Here is a 27,768-nt window from a genome sequence, read left to right as displayed (position 1 = left end):
TGAAATGTGAATATATGTCAGTTTCCCTCAGACTTGTATTCCTCCCATTAGACAGAGAGCCTTAATATCTTTTACCACAATCAAATAATTCAATCCAAACCCAACCTCAAATGACTTCGATAGTCGACTGTTAACTTCATGACCAAAGTATTCATCGAATGGACTGGTCATTTCGACCAGCATATCGTAATGCAATTCAACACTGGCACCACATCCGAAGAGGAGCAGTTGCTTTATCATGCTCTTCAGGGTTTCTTAATGAGCTGAAAGGTGATTACGACACGTGTGATCTTTGATCTCGATGAAGCATCAGATAATTCAGTTGGCAGCATGCAAAGGAGAGGTTATGCTTGGATTCACGAAACGGCAGAACGTATTTCATATCGAATTTGTCATTCTTACTTCTTTGAGCGACAGTTCATATTCGCTATATTTCACTATTCGTGCGATTTCCGGTAATCCTGCTTTTATATATTTTTCAGCAGTACAGCATGCAACGTCCATTTTCATGTTTTTTTAATTTATTTGCTTTAAAATTTCCGCTGTAAAACTATTGCTCCTCAACTTTTGGAAATTTACGTATTTTTACTTTTTTTCCTTCTGAGGTTGATCAAGTCTGATTGTAACTGTTAATAATAAACAATTCAATTCATTTAATGCTGTTAATCATGGGAAATGGTTTTTCTTCATAAAAGAAATACAAATCATAATCTAGTTCATACTTATCTCTAAGACGTATAAATGGCGAAGTTGCAATAGTAAAAAATGACTTTTCTTATTTGATGATAAGGAAGTGAAAAATATATTTAAAATTTCCAGATATTCTATAGATGCACATGTTTCAGCAGAAATAAAATTTTTTGAAAATGTTCATGTAATTTTAAATTGTAATATCACAGTTTCATTCGACTTTAATTAAAAAAAACTTCATTGAATTAACATTTTTAAAATCATGAGAACTGCTACATAAATTTTGATTTGATTGGAAAATAAATATGTAACAAACCATTCAGCAAAATGAATGACATGTAAATGTTACATGCAAAAATATCTATGTTACTGTTTTCACTCACACCTTTTGTTTCTTAAAGTAAATTTATTGCATTTATACCGTCTGTTTCATTTTTTTCTCTTTTAAGTAACATATATAGCTTAAAATTAGGGGTAAAATCTTTAACGTAAAGCAAATGGAACTCCTTGTGACATCATCTATGTACCTTATTGAAAATGAACTCCGACTGATTCCATGAAGTTATCCGCTGTCCCTTCGGTAAGTGCAAATTTAGGATGGTGTACACTAGTGACTTCAAACAGAAATTTCATGCGGGCCGAATGCACGATCTGATGGCCCAGAAATCTTTTTTTTTTTTTTAAACCAAAATGAAATTTTTTTGCTAACAAAAGTGGAACTATTTTAAGTCAGTTTGAACTTTCGCTCACTAAATATTTATCAAAATATACATAAACAATAATAATAACAAAGCAAATGAAAAAAAAATCCAACAGTTATTTATTTTCTACCTGAAATCTTACGTTTGGTAGACATTTTCGTTGGTCTCATAATTCCAACATGCAGAGAGCTAAATATTAGTATTTCAAATGAATAGTTACTTCAAGTAGTTCTAATATACTTAACTAATCATTAAATAACATATTAAAAACTAATAAATTATGAGATATTTCAAAATTTCCAGAAAAAACTTTCCAAGTGATAAAAACTTGAGAATAAGTAATGATAACCCAGTACTTTTATCTTATTTATAATTTTTCTTCGGGACATTAATTAAAATACATACGTTTATATGTACGTAATCATGAATTTTGCATGTAAATAGAAATTTCTTTTCCATAAAGTCCGCCCCTGGAAGAAAAATTGCTAATAATTATCTTCATCGTGGATTGTAACTTCATTTGTCAAACGGGTACTTTTATTATTATTTTTCAACTGTGTAAAAGTATTGCTTACATATAAGGTATTCCAAAAGAGAACGAATATTCTTATTTGTACAAAAATTCGCAACTGAATTGTCTTTTTTTTGGGGAAATACGAATAAATTTGCATCAAATCTATATTTTTAAACCTTTGACTTAGATTTATATCACACTCTAAATTAACTTGCTCAACTAGCAGATTCCTTTATAAGTTATTCACGTTAGTTTTTAATGGTAATGGAAATAATATAAACTAGGACTTAATAAATGAAAAATTTATAATATTAATAATTAAATAATTTAAAATATTAAAACCTTTTCAATGATAAATTTGCGACAAATGCATAATTAAAATATATTCGCGGGCCGAATAAAACTGCATGCGTTAATATTTTCATTTAGTCTTAATATAGAGAGTAGTCAGTTTAATTTGTGTTAAAATTTTTGCCGTAATTCATTTGGAGTGGATAAATGAATTTTATTCTATATTGCAATTAGCCTCGTATTTTGTCTTATTATTTAAAGAGTTAAATAATTCTTAAAGGAAGATCTCCTGAATTGGATAAGAAAATAGATCAGTCTATTGGTTGTGTGCATAGCTGTTTATTAGAATAACCTTTAGTTAATTTTATGCCATAGATGTTATAAATTAATGTAATATAAAACTGATCCTTATTAATTCAGATTAAATTACAGTCATATGCGATAACTGGTCAAATACGCTTAGTTAAATTTTCTACTTTTTGAAAGTTGCAGCAAAGTTATCTCTGTTTCTCTCAAAGTTTAAAATTCTTTCTTTGAAACTGAACCATTCTTCTCACAACCATACCATTGAAATAACCATATATTTAAGTTGATACTTTTATGGCAATTATAGATACTCAGTTATTCCATCTCGTGAATGCTTTTCAAATATATTTCCTCGAAGGATGGACGTATGGAAGAGTACGTTCATTGGGAGCAAGAATGTCAAGAACATTCGTTTAATGTTCATCCTTCTTCTGGTAAATTCCATTCTGTTTCTGTAGCCGAGAATGTGACCTACAACACCATTAACCTCTTCCAAAAAAGCCATTAACCAGACACTACAGGAACGCAGAAATCACTCTGAGACGAAGCAGATGTTTCCAGTAGATAGAACAATCACGAAGATGGAGAGAAAATCCATATCTTTGCATCTGTCACCCATCAACGTACATAAAGGTAAATGCGATGATAATATTAAAGGCGGCATGAGCGTTACACATTAAAAAAATCACTGAAATAATTCTAAACTAACGAAAATTCAGAGGAATATTTTAGCTAAAATTCAAATAATGATTTTGCAATGTTCATATTTCTATTCATTATTACATTTCATACTAATTTAAAATAACAAAATGAAATGCTTTTACTAGAATCTGATCTCTTACACAGTCATTGAAGAGGCGTCATAGTTTAAAACAAACAGTTTAAAAACGCTTACTATTTATTTATTTAAACTGCGCATATTTTAAAAATAGATACCGTAAACCTAAAAATCAATTTTGTTTTGGTTTATAAATCTTTAAAGCTGTCGACACTAAGTGCATCAAAATGCAGCCACATTACGCTAGAAACTCTAAACGCGTTAAAAGATATGTTGCCGCATATTACATCTATTCAATAATTAATATATTATTATATAATACAAAATTATATCTATTATATAATATTGCATAATATAAACAAATCGTAAATAAAATTTTATTAATCAAAACGAAGTACGGAGAAAAATATTTTGTTTTTACATACATGCATTTGAGACATCCTTGGGTACGTTTTCTGTTTGCAAAGCTCTGTTTTAGCAAATTCTCACCAAAACCGATTTTATGACTTATGCATGGAAAGACATCCATCTTAATTTGAAGAATAGCTGTTCGGTTGAATTATTTTATTCTGTTGGTTTATTGCAAAGTTTTGTGGTATTACATTGCAGTAATTTACTAAACAATTTACTGGAAAACTTCTTTTAAATTAATTTTCTGTTGGAAATGTTTAAATCATTTCAATTTCATGTTTTGATAAATTTTACTCCCTCTCTTTTTTATTTTTTTTTTTTTAAATATTTGGGTTTCTTGCTCCATTTTTAGATTTGAACTGTATAGCCCTTTATAATTCCCGTCCCGCATAAAGAAAATTTCAGCAGGACACTGTTCCCTTGATGCCCTCGAGAGGTGTTTACTTCGCTTAATGGTTAATGCATGTATGTACAAGAAAGACATGGAACGTGTGCAAGTAACATACATATGTTTCTATACATATAGGTTTACCATATTTTAGAAAGTTTAATCCGTGGCTGTTTATGAAAAATTACTTGCCGTGTTAGAAAGAGCGAAGATTTTTTAAGTCAATGGTACATGGAGACAGTTGTAACCTCTTCTGAAAATTTCTCACCTCTTTTGAAAAATAATAATTATCCGTTTTTCCTTCAACTTCATTCCTTCATTAAAAATTCCCGAACGTTTTCATAATGAGGTATCCAGGAACGTTCGAATCAATCCTGGACGTTTGTCAACTTTATTGGCATAACTTTATTAACCTTCCACCTAATTAATTTTACTGACTCTAATTTAACTCAGGTACACTAAGACATCATTTGTCGATTTCTTGGCTGACCAGTACCGCACTGAAGATGAGCAACAGTTTAATATTTGCGTTAATAAAGTTAGCATAGATATTAGTTACGATATTTTACCAGCAGGTATAAGGGAAAAAATGTATTAAAGCAATATGCCATCTAGCGCTTTTAGTTAGTTAGTTATTTTTTAGTTCAACATTGTACTACACATTTGAATTTTGAAACTTTTTTAGTGGGGCCATCTAAGAAATGCAAAACTAACTAAAAGTGGTAGATCCCATACTATATGATTATCACAGTTAGTGTGGCGGAACTGTACGACCATCTGTACGACCAATAATGAAATTCTTGTGCTCCGCCCAATTCTACTTGTAGCTGTACTACCTTACTATTGAAAAAGATGTTACGTTTATTAAATTATTCAGCATATATGACATTTTCTAAGTAAACGTCGTACATATATTTAATGCGTTTATAGTACAGAAAATAAAGGTTCCCTTTCCTTTTGATGTATTTTCTTATGGGATTAAATGGATTTAAATATTAGTAAAATTGCTTATACATCTAAAAAGTTACACAATCTCATAAAAGGGATTTTAAGAATCTTATCAATTGAATTATTCGTAAATTAACAGAAAATATGTTGTAAATATTATATATTTATTTTATTCAGATAAAACAGGAAATATTTAAATGAAAATTGTGTGTGTTGCATATCGAACTAACATATAACATGCAATTAACATAATTTATTTTTGTAAAAAGTAAAACCCTAGTCTTTAATTTAGTATACAATACATTATACGAGTATTATTTCAATACACGACTACTTATTTGCATTATATATTTTGCACTTGCATTTCTGCTTCTTAAATGTTTCAACATTTTTATATAAATATGACAGACAAAAGACAACAATTTATTTTTTAAGTATAGAGTTTGTCTTGTTTTGGAAGCATGTGTTCCGAACACCTAATAACGTAAAGCGAAATATTGCTTCGTCTGAATAGCAACAGAGACTTTTAACGGTTTAAACAACTTTTTGATTAAACCAGAATTTTGAACATAAACGCACTTATTGTGCTAACAGAATCAACGACCACTTATGGAGATGTGACTAAAGCAATAGGGCATTTAAAACTTGAAACACAGACTAACAGTCAAAGAATTATATTAATTTAATTTAATATTAAATTTCTAAGTTGGGAAACGGTCTAATCGGCGTATCAAAGTTAAATGTCGGCAGCAATAACGCAAAGCCGAAAAATTACAAACTTATCAGAGTTGGCAGAGAATGTAACATGGCCAGGAGAGGTAGAAACACGGAGTGTATTACAATTCAAAAACCTCAGCTTAAATCCCTCTAACTCATTTACATTCCGGTGGTGAAGAAATCAGCAAGGCCTTCTCAGTGATTCGAATTTCAGACCTCCCGAATACGCGTCGAGCGTGCTTCCAGTTACATGACGAAGGCATGCGAAAAGGCTAGAAAACATACCTTGTATAAATATAACAAAAAAAGAAACATTTTAAATTATATAATTCATTCAAGTATGACAATACTTTATAAGGCAAATACAAAGCAATTTGTGAATAAATATTAATAACTTCATCTAAATGCTTAACGATGCATATTAAAATATCGAGAAATTGGATTAAAATTGACCTTCCGGTTATGATTAAACTGTAATATTAATAAGGGCATACGATGCAGTTGCACGAGAGATTTCGTTTCATTTCCGACGCAAGGCATACATAAGAATATATTTCTATTGGAAGTTCTCTATAAAGATATTTTCTGAATTTGGAGGTGTTTATGATTTTAAAATGCATTACTTATATCTCCGTGAGCTGTTTGTTTGAAGCTTGGGATTTCATATCCAACATTTTATTTATTGAAGAAAAAAACACAGTTTGAGAACAGACTGTGAGGTTCATCATCTGTGAAGTAGAGACGGATAAATTCGCTCTTTTATGGGATCGTATCAGTTCCTTTCAATCACTGAAATGAATCGGTAATTTTTCTGATTCACCAATCATTAACAATAACCTTGATGTAAAAGATCTGGAACGAGGGGTGAATCAAGAGCTGTTAGCAAGGATGGGCGAAGAGTGAAAAGATTTGAAGAAGAACTGAGGTTGGGACCGGCTAACGAAGTTGGAGCGAAAAAGCGAAAAGAATAGAACGAGCCGTGGGATCGAAAGAATGGACTCAATCAGACGCTAACAACTTGAACTTATTTCTTTAAACTGCAATTTTGAAATTCCCTAAGATTTTCGTATCTACATAGAATCAACAATAAAAGTCTAGAATAAAAATTTTTAAAAAAGTTGGGAAATGATAAAAATTAAAACTCTCGTTTAACAAGGGAGGATAAACATTCTTTTCAACCCTAAAATAGGAATCCAACATTCCTGATACGCTACCAACAAGAAATCTGCTCCTTTTTCGAGAATTAAGCATTCGCTCTTTCGGTAAAGTGATCAGTTTGTGCACGAATAGCAGATCTCTGTTCCTGGCACGCTTCCAGCAACAGCTGTTCATGAACTGTAAAAAAGCTTCAACTCCGTTTCCTTAAACCGGAGTAAATTCTCAAGTAATCGGTAAGTGAAGTGATAATCGGAGTAAAGTGAATAAGTTCTTTGAATCAGTTTTGGAACAGATCTTTCAACTGTAATGTAAATCACGTACTGTTATAATTATTGACATAATGGAATTTTATACAAGGAATTTATTAATATTTTAAAAACGTATATGAGGTGATTAGATCATTAAAAAGAATATTTTTTTTTTACTATTTAGATTAAACTAAACTAAACTACATAAATAAAGCAAAACCAAATCCATAAAGTATGTTATTTTCCCAGGCAATGCAACCGTTTATTAAAAACTAAAGCACTCTAAGAAAATACTTTTCCCGCATACTTAAGTATACATAAAAAGATCAGTAACGTTGTTATCTCCATGCAACATTAATGATTTCCGCTAACTGAACTTTTTAAAAATTTTCACAAGTCCAGGTTATGTTTCTAGAATGAATTTTTTTGCTTACAATGATGAAGAAACTTTCTCTTAGTAATAAAATTAATGAAGGACTTACGGATAAAGTTACCCCGAGAACTTGTTTTGATAATGTTGTTTTTTAGTGTTTACCTAGGTTAAATCATTTTAAAAATAATTAACAGTGCTGCCCAAAAACGATGCTCTAGATCACGCAAAAAATAAGTATGTTATTCAAAACCATAAGATTCCAAATTAGATTTATTTGTTACCGATTTCTTAAATTTGTAAAAATATTTTTCAGGTCTCAAGTGTACTTAAAACTAACTTTGAACAATAGAGACAAAGAAGGAATGACAATTAAGTTCTTTGACCTGAAAATATACGATGAAAGAGTTATTTTCTTTATTTTTTTTTTTTCTTTTTTCTTATTTGGAGCCCACCAGCGGCCGAGCGGTAAAGTCGCTGAACACTGGTAGTTCGGCCCGAGGTTCGAATCCCGCGAACGGGCTGGCTGCATGGGCGTTTTCGTGGTTTTCCCCATGTGTAACGTGTATACGAGCCAGTTTCCCTTAAGTGCTCCACGAAGGCATCCCTCCCCTTAGGCAGATAGCCCTCAAGGCTTTGCCATAATCACACACACACACACACTTTTTTCTTATTTTATTCGTTTATTGGAAGGCATGTCTTTAAAAACAGTGTATGTACATCTCAATGGATGCTTGCACATTTGAATTAGCAATCTTACCCTTACAGAATTTGCAATAAAATGTGTCGTTCTTTTTCTAGTGCTTCTTTGTATAAAAATGCTGAAGGTTATTGTTGTTTAAAATTCACTCGTAAACATCTGCATTATGAAAAATGCAGATTGCATATTATGAAGAATTGAAAAAATGCCCATAAAGATACTGTTCTATTTCTTCGCTCAGCGAGCTTTAACTTCGATTCAGAAAACTGTAAGACAGAAAGCAGACATAATACCGATTTTTCAAAACATTATTCATTAATAACCGAAGTATAAACGTATCTGGATACAAGGAACATATTATGCAACCTACCATTTTTATTTCATTCACGTAAACAAGTTCACAACAAAAGATACCTTCTCAAAATTAATTATACTAGCATTTTTGACTATATTATTGAGACGGAAAAATAATGATTTTTTGATATTAAACAACAGTTATTAACAAATGAAGTCAAATACGATAGACGAAGAATCAATATTTTATAATCCAAATTTTGAAAAACTATAATTACATTTTATATTTATTTCTACCTAAGGAAAATCAAATTCACAAAATGTACTGCCCTTTTCTTCTCGAGTATTATCTAATTCATTCTGAAAAGTTCATTGTGAGCGCAAGGCTATATACTCAGATATCCTCGCGTCTTAAGGTATAATATCATAAATCGCCACCAGGACAGGGCTGAAGCCGTAAAGCTTCAAGACAATTTTAGCTCTTAAAATGATACTCTCTTGCAAACCTGTTCTTCCTGCTTAAGTAGTGAGTCTAATACTTATTTATTTTACTACGTATTTACTACGTAAGTACTTTTATGTTTACCAATAATTTAATTTTTATGTTTACTAATAATTTAATGTTTACTAATAATTTATGTTGTACTAATTATTTAATGAATTACTTTTATACTTTATGTTCTCTATTTTATATTCTGGCATTGCAATATGTTTCTTGCATGCTCTCTTTTCAAATCTGCAGCCATTGTACAGCCACCTAGCCTGTGTATGGCCATTTATCTTGCCTAAACTCTTAAATTCTTCAATAAGCGCTGTGTAATGGAGGACGAAAGGCATGCACCTGTTTACCTCTGGCAGACGCCAGGTGCCCTCGGCTTCCGTAACGGAGGTCTAACGACGTCCTCCGTAACGGAGACTCCGTTACCTGTCACCTGCCTAATATTGAGCAGTGTAAGAATTGTTGCCCATCTAGTTGCGGACGTAAAACACAAGAACTAGTAATAGAAATTTCCTTATCTTTCAGGTCTGATTCCTAGCAGGTCCGCGAATGCATCGTGAACAAAGGTGGAGAAGAGAATACCATCTTTTACTGGCAAAAACCTAACGCACCTTAAAGATTATAGTAAGACCTTTTTGCCCAATATCCATTTTGACCGCTATCGAATGGATTTTAACGATGATTCAGCGTGACATCTGTATGTAAGGACAAAATAAAAGACTCTTTTCCCACAAAAAAAAAAAAAAAAATAAAAAAAAAAAAAAATAAAAAAATAAAATAAAAAATAAAAATAAAAATAAATAAATAAAAAATAAATAAAAAAATGCAATATATATATATATATATATATATATATAAAACTGCTTTAATGAATTCTAAAAAGAATTTTTCGTGGTGCCTGTATGTACGTACGTGTGTATCTCGCCGAACTCAAAAACGGGTAGCCACAGAACGTTGAAATTTTGTATATAGGACTGCTATAACATGTAGATATGCACCTCGTATTTTGCTTGCAATCGGCCGCACCAAACGTATATAAATATATTTATATATATATCCACTCTGTTACCCGGCTCATTGAGCTCAGTGTCTTTACTCTTGCATGTGTGTGCAGCATTTTTTGCTTTAAAAATGATTGAATTATGTTGTTCTTATCTTCCGGTTAAGGTTTTTATGCCTTTAGAAAATCTGCAAGCAATATTTGTAGAATTATCAACAATTTAAAAGCTCTGTAATTGCGATTAAGCCTAATTTTTAAATAACATGGCGGACATATTTGTTTACATTTGAAACAGCAGAATAGTAGATTTGTTGCCAATCTAGAGAGACTAAGCTTCGCAACAGCAAAGATAACGCCTTCATTTATTATTGCCAATTAAATCATGCTTAATCCTTTCTGGAATTTTTTTCGAGGAAAGAAGCGTTTAAAATTTACTTTCTAATTTTTAATATAGATATTTTGAGTTTTTATGTATTTTTGCCTTGTCAAAGTGAAAACTGAATCAATTGAATGAGAAATACTAAATCGTCTGTGAAAAACTGTTTATTTTTTGTTTTGTTTGCTTAATTTCTTTTATATATAGTTCTAGATTTAGTATAGTATTTGAATAGAACATGTGGCAAGGATTAGATAATTCTTCAAATGATATAAATTTTGTGCATTCTGAGTTATAATATGAACGAAATATAACGCTGTTAAGTGAATCTAGGGCCAGTGTGTCGCTGTGGTAAACAAATATTGTGAATTTTAAAAAGTACATTTATTCTATTGTGGTTTATGCGCTATCGACGAAGTAAATTTAATTCAATCCAAAAAGTTTAAATGAAATGCAAGAAAAAGGGCGTATAATTTAATATTCCGTATAAGAAAGTCATAAGGTGTACACATCAGATTTTTTGAAAAACATATTCCCAACTTGCATAAGAAGAACTCGAATCTCCCCTTCTCACCACAGGTATCTATATTGATGTAAAAGACATTTATAGTGAGTGGGGCTTGTACCGCTTAACAAATAGACTTAGACTCTTACCGCTAGACGAAATTCAATCTATTTTATTTCAATTAGTATTTTATTCTAGAGAAACAGCAAAGGGGATCGAGACTGCCACCCAAATGCTATAGTAGTTAGTAAAGCTGAATGCCGTATCGATGGGTCCGGGCTCGAATTACACAGAAATCAAGATGTTTGGAGGTATATAGTGTTTATGCGTAAAGGGAGCACTCAAATCATATGGCTAGCCTAAAGTTCTTTCGAGTGTTTGGTGGTAAGGGAAGAAGTATAGACAAACCGCTTCCTAGCGTGCTCTTCCTTAAACGTGGAACAGAGCTGCAGAGTTAGTGCTGCGAGATTATATTTGTACAACCTTAGGGTGAAATTCTGGTGTTCCTGCCTGTTACACTCTTTACTTGTAGATTTGATACTTATTTATCATTAGTACATAGCAGGTGTTCTTCGTACTTGTGACTAGCTATTTTTCTTTACCACTTACTCTCTCAAGGAAAACAAATCTGAATATTTTGTATATAAGTATGATGATGATCTCATTCTGTTGAAACACCTGCTAAATAAGTGTGATTTTAGATCAACTGCTCATATTTTATTCAATAAAAACATATCATAATTTAATAAAGAACCTTGTACATTTGAATAAGGAATTTTGTACAACTGATTGTTTTCACACCGTCAGTGTTAATTTCTAAAATCTACCTTAAATTTATAGTATTTCAGTGTGAACTTACGGAGTCGAACTAAGAATACCTGTTCGTAAGTGAGTATAATACATGAACTAAATATCCAAAATGAGGTTTTCAATTGGAAATATTTAGTAAAATAAACTGAACAATTTTGACACACAGAATAATAGTTAAATCGTAAACAAGAAAGACGACTATAAGAAAGAAAAAATATTGAAATTTTCTTTAAATTAAAAATTATATTTTCTTTTACTGTCTAATAAAACAGATCATTAGCAATAAATAAAACTAAAATTCATCCTTCCCAAGTTTATTTGGTGTACCAATGGGAGAGGCATGCCGAGCTAGGGGTTCCCAGTCATTGACCAGACATGTTCGATGGGCGATATATCTGGAAGAAGGATAGGCTAGGGTAACAATGAATATGATGGGCTAAGACGAAAGTTTGAACATTACGCGCAGCGTGTAGTCGCGCACTATCCTGTTATGTGGCTACAGTTAATTCCGGAAAATAAGGGTGGAGAACAGGCTGCAAAATCTCCCAGATGTAGTGTTGTCTCATTACTGCACCAAAAATGCGTACTAGGGAGGAGCAAGAGTGGAATCCAATAGCACCTTACACCGTAGCATAGGGTGCATGACCAGTATGATGATGTATAACACAGCAATATAAACAAGGAGCATAATAGTACTGTAGGCATAATAGTACTGTAGGCAGAAGCGTGATTCGTCCAAAAGTACAATGTCATGCCATTCCTATGCCCATCTCTGCTGTTCAAGGAACAATTAGAAGCGCAAATGCCTGCGGTTTAAAGGTAAGCGAAGCAATGGACGCCTAGCGGACAGTCCATTGTACTGTAAATGATATCTAATTGTTCATGCAGACAGCAACTGCTGTGTTACAGACTGCATTCATTGTGATATGGTTGCGGATGTGGTAGTGCGTTCCATCAGTGCCATGCGCACAATATACCTGCTTTCCCGTGGAGTGACGTGACGAGGCTGTTGCAATTGCTTCTATCCATCAGTCGTTCCCTACTGCATCTCCCGACTCCCGATTCTATGTTCGCATGGCTGTTATTTGTTACGTCAGACACGATGGCCGATTTTCCGGAAGGATGATCCGCAATCTCTGTATGCAACGATTACACCTCTGTCGAACTCAAACGCGATCGAATGATGCTCATGTTTTTCTATGAGGTATACTGAAGCTGCACACAGAAAAAATCTCACGAGATAATTCGCATAAAGCAAAACGGATACACATTATTTTTCCTCCCTTTATATAAGGATTATATAAGGAGCGCTGCATTAGGCCACAATGTGTGCATGCGCTGAAATTTTAATCATTTGCAAATTCCATCGCGGCATGGTTTTCGCGGTTCCATGATGCAACTTACATGCTGTTTGGATGTGTTACGCCACTTATGCTAAGTAAATTGCCTCAGTTGACACTTTGTTTGAAAAAGAGTGGCAACGCCTCAGTTTATCGCGAGACTGTAATTGGAACAGTAGTTTAAATATTTTTTAAATAGAAAAATGAGTCTGTAATGAAGCGGTTTGTTGCAAATAATTGAAATAAAATGTTTATGCCTTTAAAGAAACTTCTTGTCCGTCAGTTTCAAGCAAGTCGTCTCATTTATCTAGTGAAATGAGTATCTTTAGTCTAAAGTAACCGACAGGATACTTCCTTCATTGTGCTGCGTTTTGGATGGTCAGCAGTTTATAACAATGCCTAACATAGTTATAAGTATGCTAATTACGTTAGATTATGTTTCCATATAAATTTAAATCACAGTTTCTCTGAGTAGAGAAAACTTCGTGAAGGGTAATCGATTAATTAAGCATATTCCAACTTTAGCTATGCTAGAAATCTAACATCTAAATCCTACATTTTGATTAAATCTATCACCAGGTTTTGGCTCTTATTGCTGCTCCCATATTAATTATTAACGCTAATTGAAGGAGCCACAGAAGTAATGAATATGCCAACTCACAACGCGCAGTCCATAATTTAAACTGATCACTCCTCCTAGATATTTAATCCAAGGATTCAAGCTATTTAAGCATCTAGAGTATATAGTTAGGTGCTAATTTGGTAGACGGTTGCACGGATTTTTGGCGATTTACGTTGGCGCAATTGTTGGCGCGATTTTTACAATCGTAAGCCATCTTGAAAAACGCTGTTTTTACGCATAGTAAAGTATTCGAAACTTAAAAAAAATGAATATCGTTAAAAGTAATGGATTAATTTTTTGTTGAAAATGTCGTTTCTTAAGATGGCAGGCAAGTGTAAATAAATACATTTACTATGAGTATAAAATACTAAAGTAATGCTATTATTACTTTCATATAGCAAAAAAGAGAATAAAAACACCGCTATTAAAACATTGTGCCAACGTTTAATTAGATTAAAATATTACTGAGATTGAATATCGAATTAAAAACCATCCTACCAACATTTAAAAGAATTAAGTTATTATTAAATTCAAATACTTTAAAATACGTTATATAAAATATAATTAACATTAAAACATATGTGACAATAATTATCTCAGCAATTTTTGAAAATAGTGTATTAATTTTTTTAACAAAAATTGAAGTATACAATTATAAAATAAAAGAAAAATATGTACTTACATTTTTTTGAGTAATTTAACCTCTTGTTTATTGATAAGTACCACAAAAAAAATCGAAATCATAATTGAATCGGCTCTTTTAAACATCTTCATCTGTTATCCACATATCTCACACTTCATTGAAGAAGCAATTAGCTAGGTTTCCTCAAAAAATTTAAAATAAATTTTCTCTGACGCTATTAACAATTTATAAATAAATCTTTGATTAGGAAAGAGAGGTTGGCCAAAATAAGGTCTCAAAGGGCAATATTTTATTCCAATACCTATAATTCTTGGTAATTACCAATAACAACATTCATCTTCGAAACAGAGATATCCATTCCATTTGAAATCTGACAAATTCGAAGAGATGAATAATAAAATTTTAAAATGGCGCGGTAATGCACAAATATTCAGTAACCAATCAGGGAGCTGATTACATCACGCATAGAATTAAAATTACTTAAATAATCATTCATAATAAAATCATTTTTAAAACAAATGCAAAATTAAATTGTATTTTGATATTTAACAGCCCTAAATAATGTTTAAAACATTAGATTAAATTTATAGATATTAATAAAACCAATTACTTTTTAAGTAAGGTGACGTCATTGATTACATCATCAACAACATAAAATTATATAAAATATTATAAACAACAAAATTTTTATTTCAAATAAAAATGTCAAATTAAATTGATTTTTAATATTTAGAAGACATAAATAATATTTAAAACACGGAAGTTATGCATAATAAAAAGCATTATTTTTTTAATAAAATGATAACAAAGTATCGGTTACCATAAATAACGTAACCAGCAATGGGTTTACCATAAGTTGTATTACTCGCCAAAAGAAAAATCGCCAAAAAATCGCCGAAATCCGTGCAACCGTCTACCAAAGTAGCACCTATAGCGAAGGACCACCAAATTTTGAATATACGTAATCCTCTTGACGAACGTAAGCATCTCGAAGTTCGAATTTTAAATTTCGAATTTGTTTTTGATTTTTTTATATTTTATATGAAATTAATGAATTTTAATTAATGAACTCAATGATTTAAAAGCGAAAAAAAGCGAACACTGTTCAAAATAAAGTTATTTATTTGTTGCGTGCTAGACTATTACCATTCTGCAAAATGAAAGATATTTATCTTTTAATTTTAATCAATATATTCGGATATTTAAATGCAGTGTGTTGCCACTGCATGAAATAAAATTCTGTTATCTTCCACGAGCCATCGTCTTACCATTCAGTTAAGCGTAAGATATTTAACGTTTTCTTAATCTGTCTGTTATCGATTAATAAAACAAGCGATTTAAAAGCAATAAACGCAGTTCTTAAAAATATTTTTTCTACATTTTGATATGATTGATATAAGTACAACATTTGAATTAAGAGACATATAATTATAAATATTCAATATTTTTATAAAATTACCTTAACTGGACTCATTACACATTTTTCCTGTTTAATGATAACTGTTTCAGGCAGACGGTCGCGGATGCATCTAGTCTAAAATAATTGTGATATACACTTTTGTTATTTAATATCTGTTCAGGCAATAGCTAAACGTTAAAGGAATAAGTACGCATTTTATGCGAAAAATGATTTAAATGCAAAACGAAAATAAAATGCTGAATAATACCAGGTGTATAATTAGTAGAGTAGCCCTGCCAGACTGCTGATACAGTTTATGGGGAAAAGTGGGAAAATAAACATAGAAACACCTTGATGTCATATTTATATTTCATGTAACGATACGTTTGCTTTATTTTTACATTAAAGACGGAAGTCTTTAAAATATTGATAAATATGCCAAATGTACTAAACTATTTTTTAAATATGCATTATTTTCAAACTTGGAACGTTAGAGGGGGATACCAAAGGCACAACCAAGCTCATTAAAAGAACGAATCATTCAAATGGAAAGATATTATATCACGTGGCTGTAGTACATAGACACAAGGATTTCAGAGGAGATTATGTCGAACTATTTTTATTGGTAACACATGGTGAATTAGATTGATTGATTTAAGGATTATTGTCGCGAAGTGACAAATGTGGATACAAGAAAAAATTGAAATGTTTTACGTTCAAGAATTGTGAAGTTAGAAAAAAATTATATTACAAATTAATGAAAAAGTTACAAAAGAGAAAATGAAATTCATTGGAAAAAACATTTTTAAGAAAAGGAATGTTATCATCACATTCGAAGGGCCCTTTTGAGAATCCATGAAGCACTTACAGAAAATAGTATATATTGTAAATGAAAGTCATATAATGGCTGGGATAACAGAACAAAAATATATATGATGAATATCATCTACCATAGGAAAAATCGTTATTCATAGATATAAATATTGCTCATGGAAAAAAACTACCTACCGCTTAAGACAGCCAAGGGAAATGAACAATTTAGCAAAAGAAAAATAGGTTTGCAATGCATGCTTCGAGAAAGGCACGTTGGGAGTTATAGATGATCAAATTGCGAGCACATATGGATATCGTTGAATAATTGTTTCATCTCTCAGTATTCGGGGATGAACCAGGCATCAGCTGGAAAAATTCATAATATCATAATTAAGACATTTGGCTGCAGAAAATGTTGAGCCGATGGATATGTTTAACAATCTAAGAAAAATATTTTAATCGCAGTGCTTTCCCATTTAGTTATTTAGATTATGGCAAAGATATGGTCTAGTAAGGGAAGTATTGTCTTTCCTGGAAGTCTTTTTGAGAGAAATTGGCTTATATTCAAGTTACATTAAGGAAATCCACAGCAACAAGCGTATATGCCGACATTCCAGCCCATTTCAAAATATCAGTATTCAATGAATTTACCGCTTGGCCCCTGGAATGCCGATCCCAGAAATCAACACCTAATTCAGTATTCAGGGGGCCAGCAATTATATTTTTTCCTTAAACTTCATGATAAGCAAAACATAGTCTCACAAATTTCAGCTATGAATAAAAGAAACATTGCGCAATGGGAAAAATCCAATCCTTTCCATAGAAAACAAAATCACAATATTCTGCCGAAAAGTTACATTTAGGTTCATTTTTGATGAGCAGATAATTTTTAATGATCAACTTTTTACCTGTTGGTTCTGTCATTAATGTTAATGGTACTTTAGAAAGCCTTAAAATGTTTGCAATTGCAGTTATTGAAAGGGATAATGAAAAGATCAATCTTTTCAATAGATTTTGAACAAATTGATTGTTCTGTTCAGCAAAATGCCACCAAAATTATAAATTGACTCTTGATTCTTAAACTAATGCATCAAGAAACTATTAGAATACTGTCCTTACAGTAAAATCTCAGAAATTGTTTATTCAGTGAAACTGTTTTTCTTGACAAAGCGGGAAATAATATTTCAAATCATATCACAAAAGATTGATATACATCGGGACATGTTCATTTGAATATTTCTTTATACAAGTGTTAACTTCCTTTTGTAGTCAAATTAATTACTCGTAAAATGGTTGCAAAAGACAAAAATTTATTTAAAGATAAATCTTAATAACCTACACGTAACGTATTCGTAAACGTACATAACATAACAAACGTACTTACTGCATCGTACCATTAAACATTTCAAGCGTACATCATCTAAATATCTTTTTTAAAATTATAAATAGAACGACATCCAGAAGTTAGCTGTCGCCATTTTCTCAATAGATATTTTGTCTAATAACAATTAAATAATTTACAATCGTGCTTATATTCGACCATCCTGACTTTTCAATTGTCCTCAATTGAACCGAATCTTATCATACATTAAAACGACAATAAACAACAAAAATATATTAATAGGTAGGAAAAAAAATAAAATGGAATATCATTTTATTCACTTTAATATTGTAGTTAAATTGTGGGCGTGGGTTCGAATCCCACTTCTGACACCAAAAATTATTGCGTGCGTACGGGTTCGTTATGAAATGAATGCACATACCTTGAAATTCAAATTCTTTTCAATTTATTTTCGTATAAGAAATTCTTGTAGCTTTAGGCTTAGGTTTCAGAATAATCCCACTTCTGATTTATGTTAACTTCCTTTTGTAGTTAAATTAATCACTCGTAAAATGGTTGCAAAAGACAAACATTTATTTAAAGATAAATCTTAATAACCTACACGTAACGTATTCGTAAACGTACATAACATAACAAACGTACTTACTGCATCGTACCATTAAACATTTCAAGCGTACATCATCTGAATATCTTTTTTTAAAATTATAAATAGAACGACATCCAGAAATTAGCTGTTGCCATTTTCTCAATAGATATTTTGTCTAATAACAATTAAATAATTTACAATCGTGCTTACACAAGTATATTTAAATATTATTAGCCAAGTTTTCAAAGTTTTGTCAGTTATTATTTTTGTTGCATTAGTATAGCTTTTAGGCAAAATTAAGAAAAGAATAATTATTAATAACAAAATATTTATTTAAATCCTCAAATTCCATGCAAATAATGCTCTTCCTAGTAGTTAAATTATTTAAGTTGCTTCAAAGTGTATAAAGCTGTAGAATAAGTTAAATAGTTTAGCCAATATTAGCGGAAAAACTAAAAATCACATCCTCCCACTGAAATGTCTCTTGTTTATCTTATGAAAATTAGACAATGACAAAATCATTTGATTCCCTTGGTTATATGCAGCTGTCAACATGATATTTAGAAACATATGAAAGTGTATGTATATATAGTGAGATGTAAAGATGCCCTCAAACGGGCAGGGAAGCGAAGTTCCCGCAAGTTATTAAGGACGAGATCAAGGAGAGTGCCTTCGTGCACTTCTCTTTTCCTTTAGTTCCTTCTTATGTGGGTGGCTTTCGTTTCAGGTTACTGTAGCCAAGTATGTGCATAAAAGAAATAAGCTCCTGAAATCACTATTCTGTGCATTAGACCTCCTTTTCTAACGTGAAACTCTTAGTCCGGTGACATTCCTCTCCTATATGACTTTCACTCGATTCCTTCTTTGACTCTATCCCTAGTGCTTAAGCTCTGTGACTAAAATAACCTTTTACCCCTTCTCCCAAATGATTCTTGGGTTGCGTCAATTCAACCTTATTTTCTTTGTTTATAGGATATTTTTAACACATCTTCTTCTTTTATGTCTAAAGTCACAAATGGATATCGCATTTTCCTGCAAACGAAAAGAGCTGGACCCCCACTCGGTGGCCTAACTCCAGGTTGAGCTACCAGACGGATGTATGCCCTTGTTCTTTAGCCACCGGATGAGTGTATTCATTTGCTACGAGATTTAGTACCCAGCTGGTTCAATTGCATTCTGCCAGACAACTACCACTGGTTGTACTAGCAGATGAAATTATTCTGTTTTAAAAGAAGAGAAACTGGAGACGGAAGAGAAGAGGTGAGGTACATCTGAATACGTCAGGTGGAAGACCATATCAGGAAGGAAGCAACGGGCTTCAATCAAATATGAGCAAGGGCACTGAGGCCCAAAGTAGGCTGGGGGCAAGAAACACTCTTTCTGATACAAAATATTTTCTTTCTGTTTTTTTTTTTATAAACCAGGTTCACTTTACATTTTCTTTGGTGGCTTCCAGCTGTTCTTTTCACTATGCCCTTGCTCGGTACTTATTTTCAGTGATTTCACAGTTTGGACAAAATGCTAGAAGAGTGAAAGCAGAGCAAGTTCATCAGAGAAAGCAAGGAACCAAACAGCAAATGAGGAGGGAAGAAAATGGGGGAGTTATGAAAAACTTTCATGTCAAATTTTCATGTAAAAATGACAAGAAATGATAGGATAGTAGTAACGATTTCTTAAATATCTTCTACTCTTTATAGAAAGGTGTGAGGGAGGAGAGTTTCAACTGGAAGTTCATTACTACTTTCTCTTTTAATGTCCGAAAGCTAAATAGAAATTTTGTACTCCTTTTCCTCTGCCCTGTCTATTTTCTCAATTGCCATTCTTCTCTGCTTGACTCTCTTCTTCCTGTTCATTTTGGTCTTTACTCAGTTTCTTGTTACAGGGACAAGCAAGGGTTTCTTGCTCTAGGGAAGGCAAGTAACTGATTTGTCGGGTATTACTTATTGCTAACTGATTCGGTCGCTGGTGACCTCTTTTTCTGTATGATGTTTGCTACTCCACATTTCGGAGAAAAAGAAAAAGATACAGAGAGAAGACATTGAAATCGAGAAAAAATGGAGAAAAAGATTTTGCCACTAAAAGTTAATTCAGCAAAGACATAAGAGTTTAAACGTTAGATTTCTTTGTCACCTTTTGCTCTGCTATTTTGGATCTACCTATGTTTTCTAGCCTTTTCATTTAATTTGCTCTCAGTTACCTACCAGTGACCAGCGTCAATGCAACAATGCAAGTATTAACCTTGGCCACAACATTGCTTGTTCCCATGAATTTGTTGGTCTTTCATTTGTTGATCTGCAAAGTTGCCTTGCAATGATTATAGCCTTGCAAATATTAACCTTGGTCACAACTTTACTTGTTCCCATGAATTTGTTGGTCTTTCATTTTCGCTCATGTTGGTTCGTGTTACTGTCCGCTAAAGATCTTAAACTACTTATCTCCCACAATGCAGCAAAAGAAATTTTTCCGAGAACTTTAGGTTTCTAGATATGTAATTGGTTGATTTATAATAAAACTAGTTTTTAGGGCAAAACCTACGAAGAATACAGCTTTAAGAATTTAGCATAATATCCTGCGCAACTAGGCAGAACGTCAATTTCGGCGAAACATATTTCACTGGAACTCTTCAGTGGTAGGAAAAGAAGACGTTCATTTTTTGGTAAAGCTTTCCCTAGCGTCATCTACTGTTAGATGCAATATCACCATTAAAGCAGCATTGGCCATGTTCAAGGACAATGATGGAGGGAAGTAAAAGAGCATCGGGGCGGAGGATGTCACTTGTGCTATTCTGGTTCCTTTGCCTGGTCAGCTTCCTGCTCATTCGTCTAATTTTCTCCTACTCACCTTCGTTCCCCTTCGCGTAAAGAAAGGTCATATAATACATGGAATAAATCCCAATGCGTTTATGTAAAGATGCTCTGTACTCTGTGAAGCCTTTGCACTGAATCTCTGTGAAGCATTTATGTTGAATTTATTTGCAGAAAACAGAGAATAGAACCAGATTTATAAAAGTGAGAAAAACAGTTTGTTCAGAAGTTCTCTCATGATGGTACAGAACTATATCGCGACAGTTTTAGGCTGCAAGGAAAGAAGTTCGAGGTAACCGAAGAAGCAATAAAAAGAGCTGGAAATATTTAGACTGAGAGGCAATATTCAAGTTATGGCTAGTTTGAATATTTTACGCCATTCCAGTAGTATTGATCTGATTGCTTTCAAATTTAAGCAAAATAACATTACAAACGATTAATATTTTAATTTTTTTCTTCATAGGAATTTATATAATTTATATTGCTACATTTTTTTTCTTACGTACGGGGTTCGTGGATTTGGAGTGATTAACGGCAACACTTGCTGAAGAATGAAAGCGCAATTTATTAGCCAGTATTACTCAAGACAGCTCCAAAAGCACATTTACAGTTGTCGAAGAAATACGACAAGCACGCTGAAACAATCAGCAATCACAGCCTTCAGGCTATCAGGCTATAACGGTGAAGACAGCTTCACGGCAAAGAACCGGAGTACAGCTTCCGACTCTGCTCGGTCGTTCTCGAAATTTTACGTACCCTTGAGACTCTCCACGCTGCAACTCGCGATACACGCAACCATACACTACAGTACAGCTCCCGACTCGGTTCGTTCGTTCTCGGAGGTCAATACACTCGAAAATAAAACTCGACGATGCACTAACTCGCGATACACTAAGAGACTCTCTCAAAGGACTCGACGACCAACTCGGCATTAGGCTACGAGGCACTCGCTCACTGACCGACTATTAACTGACTCGATTAGGCACTCTCTCCGCGTACCAGCAGAGCTTATATAGCTTTTGGCTTGCGTTCGAGAACATTCTGCGTCAAACCGGTAAGAATTCATTCCAGAAGGTTCTCCGTCCGTCTATGTCATATCGCCAGTTTTGTCGCCAAATGGGCGATTTCTTGCCAAATATGACAATCCTGCCTTCCCTTGCCATTTTCTGGAAACCTTAAACTCGCCTTGCGGGGAAGGTATCCTATCTCGGCTGCACATTTCGCAACAATATATATGTATATATATAAGTAAACAAAATATTCAAATCATTTACAAAAAAATCTTTTGTAAATAGTGTCGGTCAATTTTCTTTGTCAGCTTGGAAATTAAGAAATGTAAATCCTTTTTTTACATTTTAAATTTTTGCAAACTTCAAACAATTCATTCAAGCATGTGAAGGGGACGAACGACGATAGCTTCCTTATTATTGCCGATTTTGGGGAAAACTGCTGACTCCCCTTGATCAGTCAGCATTTTTCCAGGAATTAAAATACTTTCTTTTTATTTTAAATTAGTTTATTTTATCTGATTCTTCTGAATCAGGTATTTATACATTCAATTTACACACACACACACACACACACACACACACACAAAAAAAAAAAAAAAAAAAAAAAAAAAAAAGTTCTTTTCTGAGGTGATCAAATATAAAAAATAATAAGTACATTTAAATATATATATGTACATGTGTGTGTGTGAGATAGCACATGTCTGTATTTTTACCGGGTACTTAAACTTTCAAGTGTAGTACTATTATTTCTGATGCACATGTCAGCATTAACAAGAGAGTTTCGGGAAAGTTTGGAACAGATTTGCTAAATAATTGCAATGAACAACAGTTTTACATCTATTTGCGATAATTTTTATGTTAATATTTTTATTTAACATTCTTTAATTATATTAGCAACAACATCTGATATGAATTTCACCTACTGCTTACAAATAAATTTTAGTTCAGAAAACTGTTAAATTCAAAAGAGAAATAATAAACACTTGACTGTTTATTATTTTACTTTAGATGCATTTATAGTTATAAATGAGCGCATAAAATAAAGACGTTAAATGTAGCTTTTATGCATATGTTAAATGGATGCTTGTCATGTTTAAGCATCTGAGGATAAAAAATACTTGAACAAGAATATTGAAATGTATACCATTGCCCTTCAGCAGTGCGTTTCCTTTTTTAACCAACGATGGCGTTTACATTACCATTTTATCAGAAAACGATAAAAATAGCTCCTGTTCATGCATTTCAGTACACAAGTATCCATTCAAAAAGCAAATGGATGTTCGACAAATATGGTTTAAAAAGAAAAGACAAGATTTTTCTCGATTCCAGTTCATAAAGCTGTCTCTGGAAATGGATATGTTTTTCAGGAAGTATATGTAATAACTAATGAAAATTGTTTTTAAAAGCCGATTTAGAATAATTGCTCTTTCGGACTCTTCAAAATCTCATTTATTTAATCTCAAAGAAAGTAAGAAGAAAGATTTATGGAGCAGTCGTGGTTTATTTAAAATGGTTTATTTTTAACCAAACTGAATAGAGGGAAAGATGAAATGACTTTGGTAAATGGAAAAGTGCTCCATTGTTTTGTTAGTCATATAGAAGAAACATAAAATAAAAGGCATTTTTTATCGCACAGTTTCACTGTAGTGGAAATAAACTCCAAAAGCAAGAAAATATTTTTAAATTTCAGCTCTTATTTCTCTCCATAACAGTGAATGAATCAGAAATGAAAACAACGATTCTTTGCGTGTTTATTCAGTAGGTTTTTAAACGGAAAGGTGTAGTGAAGATAAAGAAAGATGAAAAATGGTCAGTGGAATGAAAACGGAATTAAGTAATAATGCATACACACAAACCTGCTTCTGTGCGGTCTTTTTTTACACGATTATGCTGTCCCTAACAGGTTTGAGTGTAGCTATAAAAATAGTTTTCACAAAACAAATTAAAAAAGTTTTTTGTAAGCGTAGAACGAGCCGTAGTTTAATAAAAAATGAAGACAAATTAGGTATTTTAAAAATGAAGAAAAATAATCAAATAATAAAAAAATCAGCAAATATATGAAATGTAGAAATAGGAAATTATTTCTGCAAGTTGATATGGAAGACTTCAAAAAAATTTTAATAGCATATAAAATTAATAAATGGTTTACGGTGTATTGACACATAGATAACATATTATCAGCTTATTCAAAAGGGATCTATGATTAGTGACTCAAAATCACAGATTACACTTTGGCTGTAACAATAAATCTACATTAATACACCAACGAAGGTATGAATAATAAAACTTCAATGTTCTTGTATTTTAGGTTTTCATAATCAATCGTACGTAAAATCTTTACATTAGACCTTGGAATCTTAGAGGTTCAATAACTTCCTAAAAACCTAAAAATTCATTTTATCAATTGAAATGAAATTTTAGGTTTTTCGTGTGAGAGAAATGCTTTGAAAATAAAAATAATTATACTGGGGTGAAGGGTGGCTATATTTGCGCAAGAAACAGATGAAAATCAGATTTATCAATAAGAGATGTATATTATGAAAGGCGTTTTGTATAGTGCAGATGTTTGAAAGAAAAGCAGTAAAGTAATATTATAGTTAATTATAAAAGAAGTTCCTCAAACAGCAAGTAAATTTTTGGTACAAAGAAATGCTCATTATAATATCCTGTCATTTCTTGCATATCATATGTTATTTCTTTCCACCTTTAAAAAAAGAGTAAATAATACAGCGCATAAAATACGCATTTTACAGTAAATAACACAGAGCATGCAGCACAATTTATTGTTGTGCTTAGGGGGCTGAAAGATGTATAGCAACATCTACAAAGTAACATTAAATTGCATTAGAATTATTTCGAATTGTTAGGTGTTACCGAGGTCTCTGCTACCAGTAATTTTCTTATTGGGTACCAATTAATGAAGGAAAACACTTGTTCATAAGAAACTAATAGCTTAAACATACTTCTTCTTTAATCGTCTTAAATGACTTAACTTTCTAATTAAGGTAATCAATGGCATTCTATTTCCTTAGCATTAAAATTAATTGTAAAATATCTTACCTGTAGACCGTCCATAACGTAACTAAAATAAGAATACCCTTCCAGAACAGAACATTCGCCAGACTGTGGTCTATAAATGACCAGGAAAAAGTGAAGACCAAACAAAGGGACCAGTACTAAAGTAGCCCGAACAGCTTTCCTGAAAAACCAAACTTTAGCTTAGTTAAGATATAGGTACAATTCATCAATAAAAACTGTTATATTCACATGCTTCTTAAATTAAGATAATTTCATAATGTTCAGTTCAGTTGATGCCCTGTAAACTACTGACATATTGCTGTTATTGTAGACGTTCATCCTCTTGATCTGGGATGAGCTAGTCTAGTCTATGTCCTTATAATGGCCAAAAGAATTCGTAAATACATGTCGTTGGTGAAGGCCTGACGTTTTAAAGACTAACAATATGTATATCCTGATACTGACAGCCTTCGAATCACCTTGTAATTCTCAAGATTATAGAAATTTTGAAAATTTGAATAATCCTAAAAAATACTTATATATATTTACAGTGCAAATTATAATGATTTTATGCTTATGGATGTAAGTCTACAGAAGAAAGGGAAATAAGTCGATATTAAAAATTTATGTTCTAATTCCAGTATACGGTACACACAGCATTTGGTGACTGGTGATATGTCGGATGGATATAAACGCGCTATATTGGTGTTGGCGACAATTTTCAAAATTGCGGCAACGTCTTACCGTATATTAGGATTTTACCAAATTTAGATCTTAAGCTACCATAACATTCTTTGTACGTGCCTAAGATTTTCTGAAACATTTTAATAAAGACTTAAATATTCTCGAACGAAAAGGGTTATAATCGAAATATACAATAAAATTATAACGTTCGAATAAAATTATAACTATCGAAATGATGTTGATACTATTGGTACCGTTGGTACTCCTAAAAACGAAGTGATATGGTACTCTTCCGTTACAGCGGCGTCAGTTAAAAATGCGCAAAGACTACAAAAAATTACTTCTGTAAAATGTAAATTTTTAAATATAATAAATCTTAAAGAAAGTAAATTTTTCTTTTCAAATTTCCAATTATAGAGTATTTTACGCATAAATAAATTAATAAAAAAAAGAATTTCATCTAAATAAGTGGCATAACATTACAAATATCATTCAATATTATAGAAAAAATTTCAGTTTTTGAATATAACCGACACCACATAAATTCTATCAAATTTGAGTCTAAATGGTGGCAAGCAATGCACCGCTGAAATTTATTTCTCCATTTAGCACTACACCACAGTCGCTCCACAGTTTGGCCGAGGCATATGGTTTCGGGGTCTACAAAATTATAACTGTGATTCACAGTGAATAGTCCGGCATTTCTTCATCCCTCTTTCTTATACCCTTTCTAACAGTCTGAAAATATTATGCTGCCATCCGCGATGTTTTCCTGAATGGAAGTCATCAATGTTTCAGCACAAAGATCGGGAACAGCGAACAGAAAGCATTCTTTGTCTTCCCGGCATAAACCCCAGAATTACCATTGTTCCGGAAGAACATATCCAATGTTGTTTTTACTTCCTTCTACGAAGTAAAAAGGAAGTATTGTAATCGCGAAAAATTTCGGATATTATATTTAACGAAAATATCCATTTTGACCGCTATCAACGGCAATTTAACGGTGTTTTGTCGTGATATTTGTACGTAAGGACAGAATAAAGGACTCTTTTTTTTTCCTCCAAAAAATTACAAAACAGATTTAAAATGGATACTGAAGACACTATTTTGTACGTACGTACGTCAGTACGTATGTATGTATGTATCTCGCATAACTCAAACACCAGAAGCCTCAAAAAGCTGAAATTTTGTATATAGGAATGCTATAACATGCAGATGAGCACCTCCTACTTTGTTTGCAATCGGCCACAACAAATATATGTATATATATATATATAACACTGTGTTACTCGGCTCAGTGAGCTCAGTTTTTTTATTCTTATATGTTTGTAAATTGTGCATTTTTTGCTTTAAAAAATGATTGAATTATGTTGTTCTTATCTTCCGGTTAAGGTTTTTATACCTTTATATAATCTGCATATTACAGCTATAGAAATATCGACAATTTAAAAGTTGTTTAAGTGCGCCTAAGTCTAGTTTTGTGCTATAGCAGCCATATTTGTTTACTTTTGAAACTTAGCAGAATAGTGGATTTGTTGCAAATCTAGGTAAACTAAGCTAACTCACACAAAGTAATGTCTTCTTTTATTATTGCGAATTAAATTACGCTTAATCCGTTCTGGAATTATTATTTAAGTTACTACTAAATTATCCCATATGTTGACTCAGTATAGCGTCCACAATAAATGAAGTTTGTTTCTACGCATTCAGTGTCTTTTTACCGAGTGAGACCAAAAGTAAACTTTCAGTTTTGTGCACCGAAAAAACTGTCTTCTTGCCTTCTGGCCAAATTGCTTGTTTTGC

At 32.3% G+C, this 27,768-nt stretch overlaps 1 protein-coding gene across 2 annotated transcripts in view; it reads right to left on the bottom strand.

The window, feature by feature from the left end:
- Positions 1-27,768, bottom strand: part of LOC118189561 (calcitonin gene-related peptide type 1 receptor-like) — a 501,544-nt gene that overhangs the window by 68,400 nt on the left and 405,376 nt on the right. For both annotated transcript variants that reach the window (XM_035360181.2, XM_035360189.2), the window contains exon 12: positions 25,324-25,462. In XM_035360181.2, the coding sequence (XP_035216072.1) occupies positions 25,324-25,462 (139 nt within the window). The remainder of the gene's footprint in view (positions 1-25,323; positions 25,463-27,768) is intronic.

Source organism: Stegodyphus dumicola, chromosome 7, assembly GCF_044657685.1.
Source record: "Stegodyphus dumicola isolate Sdum_Otavi_A_Nest chromosome 7, ASM4465768v1".
In the NCBI taxonomy this organism is placed as follows: domain Eukaryota; kingdom Metazoa; phylum Arthropoda; class Arachnida; order Araneae; family Eresidae; genus Stegodyphus; species Stegodyphus dumicola.
The sequence above is the reverse complement of the archived record's forward strand: the minus strand, read 5'-3'. Positions and strand labels throughout refer to the sequence as shown.